This window comes from Solea solea, chromosome 1 (assembly GCF_958295425.1).
Source record: "Solea solea chromosome 1, fSolSol10.1, whole genome shotgun sequence".
In the NCBI taxonomy this organism is placed as follows: domain Eukaryota; kingdom Metazoa; phylum Chordata; class Actinopteri; order Pleuronectiformes; family Soleidae; genus Solea; species Solea solea.
Genome location: NC_081134.1, coordinates 9,943,893 through 9,962,304, shown reverse-complemented (window position 1 = coordinate 9,962,304; position 18,412 = coordinate 9,943,893). Strand labels below are relative to the sequence as shown.

At 43.2% G+C, this 18,412-nt stretch overlaps 1 protein-coding gene across 1 annotated transcript in view; it reads right to left on the bottom strand.

Moving 5' to 3' along the window:
- Positions 1-18,412, bottom strand: part of LOC131443881 (receptor-type tyrosine-protein phosphatase S-like) — a 68,228-nt gene that overhangs the window by 40,816 nt on the left and 9,000 nt on the right. Inside the window, exons 2-5 of the mRNA XM_058613977.1 lie at positions 13,508-13,722; positions 9,427-9,572; positions 7,252-7,393; positions 581-769 (exon numbers count right to left, since the gene is read on the bottom strand). Coding sequence (XP_058469960.1) covers positions 581-769; positions 7,252-7,393; positions 9,427-9,572; positions 13,508-13,652 — 622 coding nt within the window. The 5' untranslated portion in view covers positions 13,653-13,722. The remainder of the gene's footprint in view (positions 1-580; positions 770-7,251; positions 7,394-9,426; positions 9,573-13,507; positions 13,723-18,412) is intronic.

The window sequence follows — 18,412 nt, the reverse complement described above, 5'->3', positions numbered from 1 at the left end:
ACAGGAGCAAAAAAACCAAACATTTCGAGCAGTCATCTCACATTCACATTAAGAAACTGAACTCATTTCACACAATTTCAGACTGGGCGGGCCACAACATAAGATATGCCTAATGTGAAGAAACTCTTATCACTGTTTCTATTGATTTTTGAGAACAGAGCAAAGAAAATTGCAGCTGCTTTGAGGTAGATTGATTAGTATATTAAATATCTATTCCACAGTGTATTACCTTTATAATTGTGAAAACTTTCTTTTCAGATCAGTCTGTGTGACTTTGACACTTTTGTTTCAATTGCATGCAGCTGCTTTGTTGTTTATGTTCACCAATGGAAAGAGATTTGTTCTCTTTTCATGCATCTTTTTTTTTTATAATCTTCTCTCCCAAATGATGATAAAAAGAGCATTTTTACTTTCACTCAGCGTAAGCAAGCAAAACCTCTGTCATACAGAGCTACAGAGGTAATTACTGTATTTAGGGCACCAGAGGGTGTAACTGACAGAGATGCTACTCTTTTGCTGCATCATTTGTTTACTTATATGCAAGTTAAATGATGTCGCTGACAGTTCACCGCTTTCTCACCTGATCGGAGCTGTTTGATGCGCCCCTGGCTGGTGCTGGGGTCGACAGGCAGGAAGTCTTTGAACCAGGAAATCTCTGGGTCAGGGATTCCACTAGCGGCGCACAGCATGGTGGCCGTCCTCGTGCGTTCCACTACCTTAAGTTGGGGACCCATGTCTATACTGGGGAAGCCGAACGGCAGGAGGTCATCTGTAAGATAGAGATAATGAAACATTATCACAATATAAAAGGATCTAAGGATTTAAAAATAAATAAAAAATAAAAATTAAGCGATATATAAAATTAATCATAACATTAACTCAACAGCCCAAAAGAAGGTGAAAAAGCCTGAAGATGGGACCTATAAACACAAACACACCAGGATGTCCATATAAGGAGCTGTGTATTATTCCCACAGTAATTTACCAAGGGTGCACCTGCGGCACGGATCTGTGCTGCGCGAGCACTAAGGGTTAAACGCTGAAACAATTTGCAAATGTGTCGTGTTTCAAGTGTGTTTGCACAGTGTATACATTATGCGTATATATATAAATGAAACGTACATATATATCTATATATACATATATACAGTACATATATATGTACATATAATGTGAGTCGTTGATTTCCTAATGATTTGGTAAACAAATAAAAACATAGATTCACATAAACACCGTTCTCCATCTCCTCAGGCCCCTGGAAAGCGGAGATGCATTTCAAGAACACACGAGCCCCTTTATCCTTAGCAGCCCTTTAGCTAGTCATTAGGTGATGCAGTAGGCGGGCAGGAATGGAGTCAGTTTTAGTGTGTGTTTGACAGGCTGTTTCTCCAGCAGTATAAACATACCGCCCAATCAGCAGGAGTTCACCAAAGTGCCTAGATGTGCACTCACGTATACTCTATAAACACTGCCACACACACACACACACATACAGAGTTCATAACCTAGAAACGCAGGTGCTTGGTGACAGTGGCAGTGAACTGTAAGTTTTCCTCCAGTATGTGTGTTATGTACTGGTAATGATTCTTATCTAATAACTATGCAGAGAGCTACTCAGAAACAGCAGCAGCAATTAGACGCTGGGATCAAGAGGAGGGACAGGGCACTGGGGGTAATAAGGACTTGTTAGCAGTAATTGTTAAAATGTACCAACAATTAGAGCGGCCGATCTGGGATGTGTCTGCATGTGTCAGGATACGTCTGATTATGTGTGTGTGTGTGTGTGGGGGGGGGGGGGGCAGCGGATGTTTGTGTGAGTATGTGTGTGTTGCCTGTGTGTGTGTACACATACAGTACTTGTCTCTGAAGCTGCACTCTTATTAGCATCTTCACAGGTTTTGTGCAAGGTGTGAAATAATGTAAAGAGACATGTCCACACATATTCAGAAAAGAAAGTGCGGGTGTGTGCATGCTGGAGAGGCACACACCCACACACACAGTCATGCACACTTTCTCCGGTGAATGGGATTAAGCATCTCGATGACAACGGTCCAGATGGCCAGACACGTAATCAAGCATCCATCAGCCTTCCTGCTTCCTGCTCTCCTTAACCTTTTAACCACTCTTTCGCTCTCTCTCTCTGTGCATACACACAGACACCTCCTCCATACCTGGAACCACAATTATACATTTCATTTTCCTTCAGCAGTGAAGCAATTACCAAGATGGCAATTTGTTTGGTTCCAAAAAAATCATAACCCAATTTGAGTCTCTAAATTGTGAAGCACAACATCAACAACAGCCACAACTTTTGCAGCTCAATCACTGACAAATCTAGAGCGAAACACAATCCGAGATGCAGACGTATGTGTGTGTGTGTTTTTCCTTTGCTCCTCCTCCTCCTCCTCTTCCTCCTCCGGGCCCCCTGCTACGAAACCACATGACAGATATGTACCATCTGTCTCACACACTCTGTGAAGGGGATGAGAGGCTGAGTGGAGATAGATTCTATCTCTCCTTTTTTAACTCCGCTCCTCTCTTCACACTGTCATCAGTGTTCCAGAGACCCCGTCAGATAGGGATGTCGAGCTGCTCCTAATGGCGAGCATAAGTGGGGGGGGGGAGCAGAGGAGGAAAATGCCACTGAGCGAAAAGGAGAGCATTCAAAAGTCAGAGGAGAGTCCGGGGCTAATTCGGTCGCAGCTCTTTGGTGATAGCTCAGGTGGCATTCAGGCCCTCATAACATCCTTTCACCATTGGCTGAGTGTGGAGAGCACCACAACCCACTTGCCTTCGCCTCACATCATCCCGGACTGATCAATGCTAATGATCCACTTGGATGGAGTAGTGGAACGCCCACTGTTGGAAAGGTGGGTGGGTATGATAGGCGGGTCAGAAGGTGAGCTCCCCCAGGGTGTGGTATATGTCCTGCCTACATCTGCTCCCCTCTGCCCTCCCCCAACCCCATCTCTCTCTCCTGAGAGGGTTCAGATGGTCTTTTTTATCACCCCGCAGGCTAACACTACACAAACTCCCTCGCTGTTAATTACAGCACGCCACTGCAGTGGGCATGGGGCTCATATGTGCACACACGTGCGCCTGTGTGTGTGTGTGTGTGTGTGTATGTGTGCATATGACAGATAGATAGGTAGATAGATAGATAGATAGATAGATAGATAGATAGATAGATAGATAGATAGGTAGATAGAGATAGATAGATATAGATAGATAGATAGATAGATAGATAGACTCACTGACTGGATACTGCAGATAGCGGTAAAAAGCAGTACTGGACAGTGAAGTATAGTTCACTGGAGAGGAGAATATGGGGTATACAGGTATTCAGCAAGGATCAAGGATGAGTCAGCCGCTGCTTGAAATAGATACTGCAGGCCTTGCCTTGATCACACTTTTCACCAAATGAATCATTTATCAAAAACTAACACGGCTGTGCACAAGCGCTGCTTATTTTTCATCTCCTGGTTAAATTGATAAGACAGCCTTTGGAAAAATGCACCATGTTGATATAAACAATGTGCGCGTCAACAGCGTTTGGGGAAACATTGGCAAGGACCGAGCAGCATTGTCCCCTCAAGCTTTGTGTTTGTATTTATTAAGAGGTTGAGAGCAAACATTTTGGCCTGGCTATGCTTGCAGAAGGGCAATCAGGCTCGGTGCCCAAAACTAGGCAATGGAGCCAACCAGATCTGGGTAAATATGCAATTCATGTGCACACACAAACACACACAGACGCGCTGCCACAAAAAGGACAGACACACAAACAAGCAGCCATGGACTGTTTACTTTGTCGGTCCGTCTTTGACATGTCCTCTCACACACTCAGTTACTCCCTTCATAATTTGTCCTGCAAGAAACAGGTTGCACATTCATCTCTCAGTTCATTTCAGTGTGGAATGGCCATGTGCAAGAAAGACGCCTGAATAAAAGGCAAACTCAAGGAGTCGGATTCAGGATTAATCTGCCAGCACTCAGCAATCCTCACAGGCTGCAATGCTTTGACTCCTATAGACTCCAAGAGGGCTGAAGGGGAACACTTTAAATGCTAATGGGACTTTATGATAATAGATCACAATACATTGCAGAATCAGAGTTTGCATCGCAGATCAATCCCACCCAAAAGTCCCCCCATCCTGAGCCCTACGTTGCCGCTCCTCCCAGATCCAGCAGCTCAACGCACAAAGCATGATAATCCCCTACATAATGCATTACATATAAACATACATGAAGAATAGACCGTGAGGCAAAGAAAGAGGGAAGGAGGGAATATAAAGCAGTCAAGATGAGGGTGTATATGTGATAAAAGAGCCAGTTCTCCACTCAAGGAGTGTAATCCTCTTGCAGGCTGAGTTGATACTCTCAGTTGTTTCCAGAACAAAATTCTGCTTGAGCCGCCAGCCTGCCAGTGCAGCAGACGCCTGGGGGGAATCACTGATCTGACTCTGTTGTTCATATGAGGAGTGTTTGCCATGATGGCAGAACATCTCTCTTCCTCTCTCTATCTCTCACCCTCTACCTCACCTCCCTTTCTCCTAAAATGGGACACCGGGAGGCGAGTATAATCAGGATTACACTGCACATGCACACACACACACACAAAGACATACAAATATACATCCTCAATGAAGACATCCACATGCATACATTCACAGTCATACACAACCATTAGGGTTTGAGCAGCACGCACGCACGCACACACACACACACACACACACACACACACACACACACACACACACGCACGCTTCTGCAGTGATGAGAATCTCTTGCCCACCAGAGGTTTACAAACATGCAGAGCTGCAGATATTCCCATCTCCCAAAGGCGGAACAACACAACTGCAGCGTCCATAGAAAAGAGTAGTTTGGGTGGAAAGGGGGTGAGGTGAGTTTGGAGGTGGGGTGTAGCAGCAAAGAGCCTGTAAAAATGCAAAAGGGATGGCACACGGAGACAGACTGATGGTGACGGTCAGGCAGAATGGATGGCTGAGAAAATGAAAGAATGAATAAAACAAGAGGGAAGAAATTAGAAACAGACATTGCTGTGGGCCAAAGAAAAGGCTCCTTGATATAAAGACAGAAAGATAAAGTGAGGAAAAGAGCAGTATGTAATGGGATGGACGGGGGATGTGGGACATTATGATGGAAAAGGCACAAAAATCCAAAGAGCTCCCTGACCTGACCATAACCTACCACGACTGCTGTAGGTCCATTAGGCCACCTATAGAGCAGGATTCCATATCCTGTGGCTGACCACAAACCCCTCGCACTGTGCAACACTGCTATTAGTGTCGGTCAACCATTATACAAAATGATGAGATGAAATGCATCAGGGCATGAAAAGAGCAGAAAGAGTAGAAAGATTTGGTCAGTAATGGAAAGTCTCCTTTCTGCCTCAGCTGCTGGACCTTTTCTCCCATCAAATCAAATGTTTTAAAGCAATTCACCCAAACACAAGTTTCACGGACTTTTGTGCACTGAACAGCAACCGTGAATGGCATGAGCTATCAGGCCGTATAACACTTAAGAATACTGCGCATTTCAGGCTGAATGACTTTGGCAGAATACAGTCAAATAGAGGCATTTATTCTACATTCATTGTGTTCAGTAATAGGACTATAAACACTTCGAAGTAAATGTGCCATTATTCTTGTTTTCTTGTAAGCTGCTAAAGCAGACCAAGGCAAAGACATGTAGAAATTAGTGAATTTCCACGATGTGAGATAATAAAGTCGAATCTAATCCAATCTAATCTAATCTAATCTAATCTAATCTAATCTAAATTTGACAAGACGTTAAGTCATTTAAATTTGTTGATTCAATTGTATGATCCAAGATCAATTCAAGATCTATTTCTGAAAAATCTGGTGACAACACAGTTTTTCTGAATTAGGTACAACTCAAACACAATTCAAATGTAAGACTCTCCGATACTACGTTATCATTAAATGGCCAATGCTTTATCATGGCATAAAACCGTCTGAGGGGATTTTCATGCATGAAACAACCAGAAAATGATCGTTGAATTACATTTGCAAATGTATTCCATTGTATTATTTAATACATTTCCAAATGAATACATTTTGTAAAAAAAAAATAAAAATTATCCACTGTCTGAAACATACCGTTCCTTGGTTGTTGTCTCTCTATGACCCTGCTGAGATTCCTTACTCACTGTTTTGAATAATCGAAACTGTTAAGTCTAGTAAGGCTCTGAATAGCGATGTCATTCAATGTTGTCCAATAATCTGCACAGAACACATCATCTGATTAAGAAGAAACAAAGACAGCTGAGTGTACAGTGCCCAAGAGGACAGGAGATGTCATGGTGCACAGATCTCAGCAGAGATTCACACTCACACACACACACACACACACACACACACGGCGAGGCTTGCCCTCAAGGTATAGTTTATGTGTTAATGTGCTTTAGATTGTGGCTGTGCATGCAGAGATGATGGACTGGGTAACAGATGGACAGAACTCTATTCCCTGGGAAACGAGCCTTCTGCTTAGCCGACAGTCCTGCCAAGTGCACAATCCTCATCCATCTCCTGCCCTCCTGCACCCCCGACATCCCATTTTTATCTCTATTGTTTCATGTCATCTTGTTGTGTTTACTCAACCTGCGCCCCAACCTCCTCGTCCTCCTTCACTAGCTTCGTCTCAACATCCTCTTCCACCTTTTCCATCTCTTCCTCAATTTCCTCGGTAGACAAGCTCAAGGCTAATCCAGTGATTTTCATGTAGTAACAGCCCGAGCAGCCTTCCCTCTATGCCTTCATCCTTTCCAGCTGTGCTGGCCGAAATAGTCAGTGATAACACCCCCCAAGATGCTTGTGGCCACAACTTTAACGTGCAGCATGTTCAAGCACCACATTAGATATGTTTCCCTGCAAGGAGGCATCATAATTTAGATTAACACCCTTAATCTGGCAAGGAGGCATAGTGGTTACAGCAAGCTGGGATGCTAAAATACAGCTAGCACAGTAGCTAGACCTCTCTGTGGCCGGAAAGCGCTCTGTTGCACGCACAGGAACTATAAAAAGAACAGTTTGCTGCAGTTTGCTGTGTCAGCAGTGTGTGGCGCAGCTCTGCGCCCGCGTTATACAACTGACGGCTCAGGGAACCGGGGGCGACATGTGAAGCCAGGTGAGTGGTCACGTGTAACGAAAGCACCACTCGAGCGGAAAGGGATGAAGATGAGGAGTGTGTGCGTGTGTTTCTGTGCCTCACCTCTGATAATGGAAAGCTTTGCAGTGACGGACACCTCTCCTTCACTGTTGCGTGCCACACACTCGTAGGTGTTCTCATCCCGGGGAGCTCGGAGTGGTTGGATTCGCAGCACAGCACCTGCACCGTCATCAAACTCTATGGTCTGAACAGTCATACAAGAAAACACACATCAGCCACAGCAGAGGAGACACAAGAATCACAAGTGAAACAGTAAACTTGAACTCTACGTGCTGTGTTTACGGTCTCTAAAAGACTACAAGAATTAAAATGGACAATGATTTAGGAATTGGCAAATACAAAGTGCAGTCACTGAGATCACAGCAACAATCTAAAAGCACAGGAACTGTTCAATGGATTCTCGTTGTATAACATTTAAGATGGGAACGAAAAGTTTGAGCGTTAGGAGTTACGATATTTTTTTAGTTCAGTTTGTAGAGTATTGGGTGGGTGGATGAAACTGAACGCTCGTTTCTCCGATTCAGTCTAAACTCTGGGAATAATCAAGTGATAAATGCCACGAGTAGTAAAGTTCTTTGTAGTAAAGGGCATAAATAAGACAGAACCAAGCCGAGAACAGCCATATAAATCAGTGCCATCCAGTGAGTAAACCTTTGTTTACACAAAGAAGGCGACTGAGCTTTGGCGCGTAGGCATATAAGTCACAGTATGACATTGCTTAGAATAGGACCTGGGCATTCACTGTGGGGGGGGGGGGGGGGGGATGACATCAAATGAATATATAGAGATTAGTGCATGCTATCATTGTGTGAGTCTTGAGGTGTCGAAGTTAGTAGACGCTCAACATCGCTTAATGTAATTATTCCAAAAGATGGGCTCAGGATCTGCAGGTGGCTCTCGCAAGAGTCCCAAATATTTTTTTTTCCAGCCTCTTATTAAAGATTTAAATATCTTGCATCGAATTAAGTTGTGATTTCGAGTCACAGAACATCACCAGCTCCCCACTAACAGGCCTGAACAACATATTCCCCTCCCACTGCATGCAGAAGTCTTATCACATCCTCAAAGACTCTTTCCAACCTGCCCATCACCTTTTTGAACTGTTGCCCTCTGGCAAAAGATACATATGCATCTAAAAACACGCGCCAAACGGTTCCTGAACAGTTTTTCATGTTTATTTTCTACTGCAGGGTTGTTGTGCTATCTATCTATCTATCTATCTATCTATCTATCTATCTATCTATCTATCTATCTATCTATCTATCTATCTATCTATCTATCTATCTATCTATCTATCTATCATTATCTTTAGATGTATTCAACAACTTACATTAAATGAAGTTGTGATTCCTTTATCAAACATAGATATCTTGGCAATGTCTAGTCAGTCTATTAAAGAAACAAACGAGGTGTTGCAGAAATGGCAGTTAAAAATAGCGAGAGAAACGCGATGCACAAGTTTGCTGCTGTTATGATTTATACTGTGAAACAGGTTGCAATAGTTTGCCATCCTTAAAATATTCTATTGACCTCTACAATAAAAAAAGAAAAAAAAAAACGAACTGCTTCACTTCGCTCTCCTCTACAGAAACGTTGGAGGTCAGGCACAGACAAAGAGCGTGTACCTGAAAACATGACCTTGGAAGTGGCAGGGAGACAGTGTCTGTCACAAAGACCTTTTTCTGCAGAGAAGAAACTTACCAACCCTGGAGGCGGATCCTCTCACTGAAATGCACGTGTTACCATACATACACATACACACTATCAATACACACTCAGGCTCATAATGAATTCATATTTGCAGGTTTTGTTTTTAGCATTTGCACAGCGACATGAATAAGATAGAAAGTCAAATCTCGTGTGGTGTTGGCTGTTATACAACACATTGCAGCAACATTTGAAATGTTAAAATATCGTAATGGAATAGTCAGTTGCTTTCTTGCCATGAGCTGAAAAGATTGATGGCCCTAATTGCTGGTTTACATGTATGGTATATTATGTTTTATAATATAATTTTCTTTCTTTCTTTCTTTCTGTCTGTCTGTCTGTAGTTCATTTTCATGCATAACTGTTAAATTACTCCATTAAGAAAAACAAAATGCACATTTCAATAATTTATCGAACAAATTCAAGATAGTATATAGTATTATTCCATTAAAAAACAACATCTCTATACACATTTGTGACACTATTGACATTGTGCACTGTAACAACCACCTCGATACGCTGAGAGTTGACTTTCTTGCCCTTCTTGTTCCAGTAGACGACAGGTTTGGGATTACCGCTGGCCTGACACACGAACGATGCCACACCCCCCGACACTCCAATCTGGTCTGTGGGAATCTTGGTGAACTTTGGGGGAGCTGAGGCAGGGAGGGGAGTTGGGGATGGAAACAAGAGGAACACGAAAATAATTTAAAACATGAAAACTGACACCGTCAGACAGAGAGGACATCGACTCCAGCCGACAACAACCCCTGCTGACCACGCCCCGTCCTCTGTCAGTGACACTGGTCAGGCTGATTTGTGCTCTGATGGCTGTGTGTTGTGCTTACTTCCTGGGTATCATCTAGAGGACACAGTGAAGGGCTTCCTGTGGGTCATAAATAAAAGATGGGGTTGGGCTTCAGAAGAACATCTCTCTCTGTCTCTCTCTCTCTCTCTCTCTCTTTCTGTCTCCCCTTCTCTGTCCGTCTCACCCTCTTTATTTCTGTCTCCCCCCCCCCCCTGAGCAGACCACCCTTGTCCTGCTTACAGCACAGACAGTCAGGACACAGTCAGTGATTCAATGGTGGGGAAGGTGTTGGCTGCAGATCCACAGCATGTAACAGGCTTAAAACACATTAACACAAAAAAAAGTGTATTCTCTGCCTGCGCACTCTAACACCTACGAGGGATTTTGTACTTGCAGATTCTAGTGATCTTCCACTGATTCAGATGATTAATGCACTAAATATACTATTAGCTCTTACATTTCTGAATCTGAGGGGAGAAATTCCAACTGATGTTAGACGTGTGTGTGCAGCAGCTTGGCCCTCCATGAGAAAACAGCAATTTCCAAGTCCGATATTGAGCCAACAGAACTGAACCTATATTTTTCACAGTGACTGAGTCAGATCAATCAAATAACTTCATGCACCCACCACTTGCTATCTATCTGTGGCCTGTTGCCATGGTTCCATGCTGAACTCCTCCTCAGCTACAGAATCGCTGCTATCCATCTGGGTGAAGTCAGTATGACCCTTACCATAGCAACCTGAGTCCCTCCTCCCACTTCCCCTATGTCTGGCTGGGTGAGGTCCTGCTGTGTTGATTCACTTATGCTCTGAAGACAGAACGGTAACAAAAAAAACTCCCAAACAGACAGATGAAATAATCACCAGCTAATTCTAAAGCCTGCTTGCACACACACAAAAAAAAACCCAAAACACTTTCCAGTCTCACTACTACGCCTTGACAGGAACAGGAATAACACAATGACAAAAGAATGTCCCCGTGCTTGCTGCACTGTGGTGTACCTCTTAAAGGCCCACTCAACGTGTCATAAATAAAGTGGATTCATTTTATGCTCGTCATAATTCTTGACAGAAAGAAGCAACACTATAGTCAATCAAGACAAATTTATATCCACCATTTCAGGGCTCAAGAGCACCATACTTTATGTCTATGAGACTCTCACTGAGGGTAGTGAGCAAAGTCAGCATTGAGAGTAAGAGTATAGATGAAAATAATGGGATTATGAATAAACTCAATTTGTTTCTTCCTGAACATGGTTTTCAGTAGCTTTATGTTAAGTCCAAAATGTCTTCTGTGTTCCCTTAAAAGTGCTTCACCGCCAATCCTCATGCAAAACTGACCCCATTGGCAATTTTACAATTTAAGCCTCTTCTCAAAGCCTGGGAAAAAGCACAGGCTCTGGATGAATCGGCACTAAACACTAACTTTTATCTCTGGGCGGTTCTTGAAAGCTGTCTGGGGTTTTAACTAATGCAGACCGTTTGCAGGGTGTTTAATAGAGGGATTGACTCTGTTGCACAGGACCAGGCAGATATAACCAGTCTGACTCCAATGAAACTGATTTTATAACCTGTATTCATGTTAATCGCTGACTGGGTTGACGACGTGCTGTGCTCAGAGGCTCTGACTGACAGCTCCGGTGTAATAGTGTAATTAGCACATCAAGAGAAAGAATAATATTATGAACCCTGAGTTCAGGCTAAAGAAATGCAAGTTTAATTTGTCATTAATTTGTCATTAATTTGTCATTTTGTAAAAGTTCCTTCGGGGAAAATCAATGTAACTGTGGTTCATTCTCTTTTCAAAGGCTTTAATATGGGAAAGATATTAAGTGCAACCATCTCTTCCTGTTAGGTGCCTTTGCTGTCAAATGTGTTTACATCCCACAGCCAAATGTTTGCAACAAAATTCAACTGTTACACAAAGATAATGGAGTCAGTGTGCTGTGTAGAAGAAGGAAAAAAGCTCAAAACTATAATTGGAAAACTAGACAGAGAAGCAACAAAATTTAAATCAAATATTCATAACTTTATTTGCATGGCAAATGAATAAAAAAATGAATAAATGATTATTATTATTAGAATGGCCACTCACAACTCATTTATTTTTATTGCCTCACTAATAAAGTGATTTGACAACAGCTTTGCAGAAAGGTTCTGACATGACTGCATTTATTATAAAAAATTAACTTTGATTTTCTATCAATGGATCCTCACTTCCTAGATGTCCCTCACTGCTGTATATAATGGAATTGTTTTTTTTCCCCATCTCTGCAGTAGAAACTGTGACAAACTAGGAAGACATTTGCAGCAGAAACTAGAAATGGCTGTGTTTTTATCTTTGGTGAGGGGAAATTCCATTGGATTTCAGTGGATCTTCCTTGATGGCAAACACATACTGTGAATGGAAGAAAGGGCAACAACTCAGTTTTCTTAGTTTATCTATGTGTCTGACTTTACAGAGGAAAGAGACGAGAGATCAGTAGACACACTGTAGGTGGTCGAGCGGATGAGAACTTCAATCCCACAACATTTAATCTGAACGTTGTTGTGTAATTCTACCTCTTCTCTCACCATAAAAAACACTTCAAATATGACGTCGGTCCTCTCGAAAGACCATGGTTACGTAGATGGAAAATGAAAAATCACATTGAACAATACCTAATTCTAACAATGACAAGCATAACTGCATCTTTAGCCTGAGTGTGTGTGTGTGGGTGTGTGTGTGTGTATGTGTGTGTGTGTGTGTGTGTGTGTGTGTGTGTGTGGGTGTGGTGTCTGTGTTAGTCTGTGTGTGGACGACTGCTGACACAGGAAATGTTGCAATCAAGGAGATGATGAGGAACATGCTGATGGGACCTGCCAGCTTATCAAAACACATTAACAACGCCACAGTCCGGAGCTGATGTACTGATAAGCCCGCTTTCATTCCTCACACACACACACACACACACACACACACACAGACACACACAAAGGACATGCATGAGCACACAGTCGCATACATTCACACCTTCGTACATCACATTTACTGCTGACAATAAACCAGCCGCCAAACAGCCGAAAAAGAGGTGGAATTAGAAGCAAATTTATACGCGGGGGGAAGTTAAGTTTAGTCTTAGTTTATCTCATTTTATTCACAAATAAAAAGGCGAACAAACAATTTCATATAAGCACATCCTGTCCAAGTCTTGAATGAAAAGGAGCAGAAAGAATAATAATCTGATTTACTCTGCATCTTTATCACACAGATAAAACAAAATTACAATAATATACACAAAAAAGAAAACAAGTAAGTTATTCAAATGGAACACATGTCATTGTATTTCCTTAACATAGTGGTTTAAACAGAATTTATAAAAGTAATGTTTTTGTTCAGGTTGTTCCAAAGACTGATTCCATTTCACAGAAATGCAACGCTCCATCAGTTTAGTCCTGTATCTTGTTTTTTTTTTGTTTTTGAAAGATCTCAGTTCCTTTTAAGTTATCCTTGCTTTCTCTTTTTTCAAATCTGAAATCCACGAAGGATCTTGAGCTGTATGTCGTACAGATGTGTTTTTCTCAACATGTCTATATATACTGTATCTATATATGTAGCCCATACACACATATATATATATATATACATATATATATATATATATATATATATACATATATACATATATATATATATATATATATATATATATATATCTTAATACATATATCTTCTATTATCATTTTATATGCATTGTTATACAGAGTAATTGATGGGTGTATGGATGGACGGATAGTCATACCTAGTGGTCCACACACACCGCTCAAAGGGTTGGTCAGCAGGATAAATGAGAACAGCAGCAAATGCAGGGGGGAGGGGCTAATGCTGAGCCCCAGGGTAGGCCTCTTGGACTGGGCCAAAAATCCACCTGTCCTTGGCAGAGGCATGGCAAGCACTGTGGGCTGCTTGGAGATGGATTAGATACAGGCCGGGATTCGCTCAACAGGGATAGGCACTCTGCAGACATGGGGGGGGGGGGGACAAGAACAACAAAAACATGAAGGTTAGCTGATGCAAAAGAAAGAGCACCACCATTTATTTCACCACCAGTTCATCGCTCTGCATTTAGAGTGGCTGCTGAAATGTCAACGCACCACGAGGGGGGGAAACAAAATTCATACAATTCATACAGATGAGCAGAAAAAAAAAACATCCCAATAAAGGAAATTAAAGACACACTCATCCTAATGCAGGATTAAGTTTTATGATTTCGCCAGAGCACTTCTAGTTTGGGATTAACAGCTCAAGCAGGCTGGCTCTGACTGATCTAATACCAGAACAATAGAGCCAGTGCTCAACAACTAAGACAAGACATAGACAGAAATAGTTTTCGGCGCACTGCTTCTGTATTAATGAGTCTCCTTTTCTAGTGAGCCATGAAATGAGCCGCAATGATACATTTTTAAGAGGGCTTTTTTCATCCTCCGACATCCCAATAATTTCATTTCAGCTGTGACCTAATTCTTACTTAGCGTTGACAATTGCACTGCTCTGGTGGCAAATAAAAGTGTTAATGCAATAATACATCCAGAGTGTTCCAAAGTAATGAAAAACACTAAAACAAAAGAGGATTAAGGGGTCAATGGGAATGCAGAAAAATTCAATAAGAGCAAATGCATCAGAAACGTCTCCTTTAACAGACATTCACTCTCTCGTTAATCCCCTGCCTTGAGGGGATCGCCATCAGTGTTGTGCGCTCTTTCCCGACGTGAATGCAGGGAACTGGACACATCTGGAAGTCTGAACATAATTCAGCTCTGTCTGCTTGCAGAGATTTAGACTGTGCTGTGCAGAAGCTCCCTGTCTGGGAGTCAATAACTCCTCAGTCCTGTCGAGCTCTCCCGACCCCCACCCCTCAGCCCAGCGTGTCAGAATGCAGGTGGGGAGGCAAAATGAGAGAGGAGCCTTTGTTAACCTGTACATATATCACACACACGTACACATCTCCAGTCAAGTGCGAGTACGGGATAACATACGAGACACAGTGTGTATTCACAGGTGACAGGGCACATTGTAATCGGCACATAAATACACGCAAATGCCCATAAGCACACACTCAGCCTGACATCCCTGATGAACTGGCAGACATGGAGTGGCAGAGATTAGCCCGCCCTTACTCGCCTTTGTTGAATAAAAAGAGGCATTTCTGGTGAGCTACATATTCAAAGACTCCTCCAACCACTTATTGAGCTAATGACCTGCTCAAACACATTACTGTCTGCCAGTTCCTACACTAAAAATAGCTCATCTGAAAACATGGCTGTCTATCTGATCTCGGCTCCTTTTCTCGCCACTCTGCCCCTGTCTTATCTATCTCCGTGTAATAGATGTTGAATAGAAAAGCTTTCAGCGTCCCCTTTTCAGCTCAACAATGTGATAAGAAAAATCTGATCAGAGCTCATTCATGCACCATTGGCAGCATGTTAAGTAATTTCTCCTCTTAAGGAAACTCAATTTGCCACTGCTAATCTAACTAGGCCTACTGCTCTGCGTGGAGCCACACAGCCACCGAAACATTAGGTACTCCTCGTATGTTGCATGTGTCTGCCTCCACTGTCCTGTGAGCTGGATTTAGACGCCTTTTATATTTTCGTGTGACCTCAGTCTAACCCTACCTACCATTCTCAGTGCGTCCAGCCCTCCCTGTTGTTTTCCACCTGCTGACAAAGCCCTCTCCTCTCTACCTCCACAACAGTCCCTCATCCTCCACCTAATCCTTAATCTTACCCTCATCTCACTCCTATATTAGTGTCTGTATTCCTGAAATCTCCTCATTTCCTTCCTCCCCTCTCCTCTCCTCTCCACTTTCCTCCTTGCCGTCCATGTTAATCTCCCCTCTTTTGATGCCATCTCCTCCACGGCTTCCTACCATTCATTTCACTGTCTCTATACACACTAAACCCTGCCTCCATCCAAATCCCCTTCCTCCTCCCAGCTGCCCTGCACCAGCTGATCCAGCTGTTGCTGGCCCATTGACACTTTTCAAACAAAAGGGCTTTAGAGCATCTTACAGCTGTGAATGTTGAGCGAGCAAGCGGAACAAATCCACGAAGACAGCAGTACACCAGACTAGTCTAGGCATGTCTGTGCTTGTCCTATGACGGCACTCACTGATCCCAGTATTCCCATCCATGTGGACGACGCAGATATGACAGTTAATACGCGAGGTTACAAGCAAGTTAGTCAGTCCTCACAAGAGCAAGGCATATGAAAAAAAAGGTGTGTGGGAATATTTCTGGTAACGTACAAATCTGCGAATTCAGCTGCTGATTTAAGTATTTAAAAAAAAGAAAAGATTCAAAGCACTAACTTCAGCGGCTGTAACATCAATTTAACCCGCACGAAAATTCATTCATTGTCTATTGCTTTATCCTCCACCTGAGGGCTGCGGTGCCAATCCTAGCTGACATAGGGCAAAAGGCAGGGTGAACCCTGGACAGGTCACCAGTCCATCACAGCAAGAAGACCCGAGTTCTTGACCCGGTCGCAACAAGGGTCTTTCCGTTACCAGGTACCAACTTTAGTACCTGCTCCGGCGAGGTTCCAAAAGCGTGCTGAGTAGGTACTACGCGATGATTGGTCACAGGAAGAGACGTCCGACACAGTAATAAAGCCGAACAGTGCCGAACTGTAGATCAGTTAAAACGATTTAACAATCCTAAAAACGTGGGTTAATCCCAATCCCAATTACCGGGGAAATGTCTAAAATCTCAATATTTAACAGAGGAGTCTGGTCCGCGACCGGCATCACACTGCCGCTGTGTTTCAGTCCAGTGACTGTGTCAGACGGAGTCCGTGCTCCGGTTACTGAACAAATATTAACTGTTTCTAGTGATTTGATTCAGTTACACTGAAAACAACTGCTTTACAAGTCATGAGTCACTTGTTTGTGTGTGTGTGTGTCGCGTGTAAAACGAAGTCACCGCAGTTTCACGCAGCCGCGCAGTGATGACTCCGCCCACGTTGAGTAGGTACTTTTCATGTAGTGGAGATGCAACCTAATGGGGCAAAAATGGGGCCAAAGGCCTATGTCAGCTGGGATTGGCACCAGCGTGAGTGAGTGAGTGAGTGAATGAGTGAGTCACACCTATGGGCAACGTAGAGTGTTCAATTAACAGGAGTACCCAGAGAAAACGCCCACACACACAGGAAGAACATGCAAACTCCAGACAGAAAGGAGAAAGGTCTGGACCGATAATATTACTGCAAGTGAATTAATGCATGGACACCACAGTGAAACTGCCGTGGTTCATTTGAAGAGGTCATTTAAGGAGGCGGGCTCGACTGCATTCATGCAGCTCATTGATTGAGGCCACATGTTTCCCCAAACCATCTCTGAATGCGTTTTTGTGATCGGATCTGTGACGGATTCACTACGTTCACACCCGTATGTAGCCCTGTGATCAATCAGGGCGGATGCTATTCCTATTCCTGAACACGGCAAATGTTTTTCCTCTCTCCACATGAACACTAAAACCAGCCATGCACTAATTAAAAGGTGACCTCAAATTGATGGCATTCATTGTGCGCATGGATATCCTCATGACTCAGGCCTGTTCAGCCCCCTCAGAGATAAACAATCTACTCGTCCTAATCATCCAGAGGGACGATGGGAGGTGTTGGTCTCATTACCTTTTTCAGCGTGACAACACAGATGGTCAGCCAGACAGATGGATTGATGGGGATATATGTGCTATTTATTGCGGGGAAGCAGATAATGACACCATAGCTCAGGTGGTGAAATGTACACCGGTTATTGTGCTCCATCAGGCTGATGAAATAACATTGTTTAGGTGCCATCCAACCTGCCCCTGCTGTGCTGGGGCCTGTGAAGATGACATGTTTTGTTTTTCTCACCACCCCAACACCCCCCCCCCCCCCCCCCCCCACACTTTTTTTTTACCCATGATGCCTTTTGCCACAAGTGGATTGAGATGGTCTCACAAGGCCTGTCTCCATGACAACGAGCTGGGAGTGCTCAGGGAAAGATCAGATCTGTTTCCTGCGGCACCATGGTAGCTCGGAGACAGCGCACCTGATAGGAAGCCGACGTGTTCTCTTCATTCCTTTTTAGTTTTAATTTGGGTTTAAAGGTGCGAGCAAGCATTGTGTGTGTTGAAAATTTGGAAGGGGGAAAAAAAAACTACACAAAACTTCAGTATTAATGATTACTATTATTCTCCGAATTTCCAGCATAAAATCTATCTTTTTTTGAATTGTGAAAGGCTTCGCGTGGCAAAGTTTGTAAGGTTTCCTATGACCTGTAGACAATAGTCACAAACGCATGCACACACACACACAAAATAAAAATGACAGATGGCAGAGCATCATGGGGGAGATTGGCACTCGCTCCCTCGCACTTCCCTTCTCTCACTCTTAAACACGCAGCCCACAGACACACAAATACACCGACCCACATGTACGAACGCACGTTCGCCGAGGATCAGAAGCACAACATGCTGCAGGAATTAGCTGCACCGCCCTGGTTACACTTTTAGCAGTGGAAATAAAATATCTGAGGCTCCTCTCTAACAAGAAGACACACCTGTCACTCAAATGCCATGATTCATTGCAGTGAATATAAATGAATCTGGAGACTTGGGTGTATCAAGTAAACTTAATGCTGGAGGATGCTGAATTTAGGACA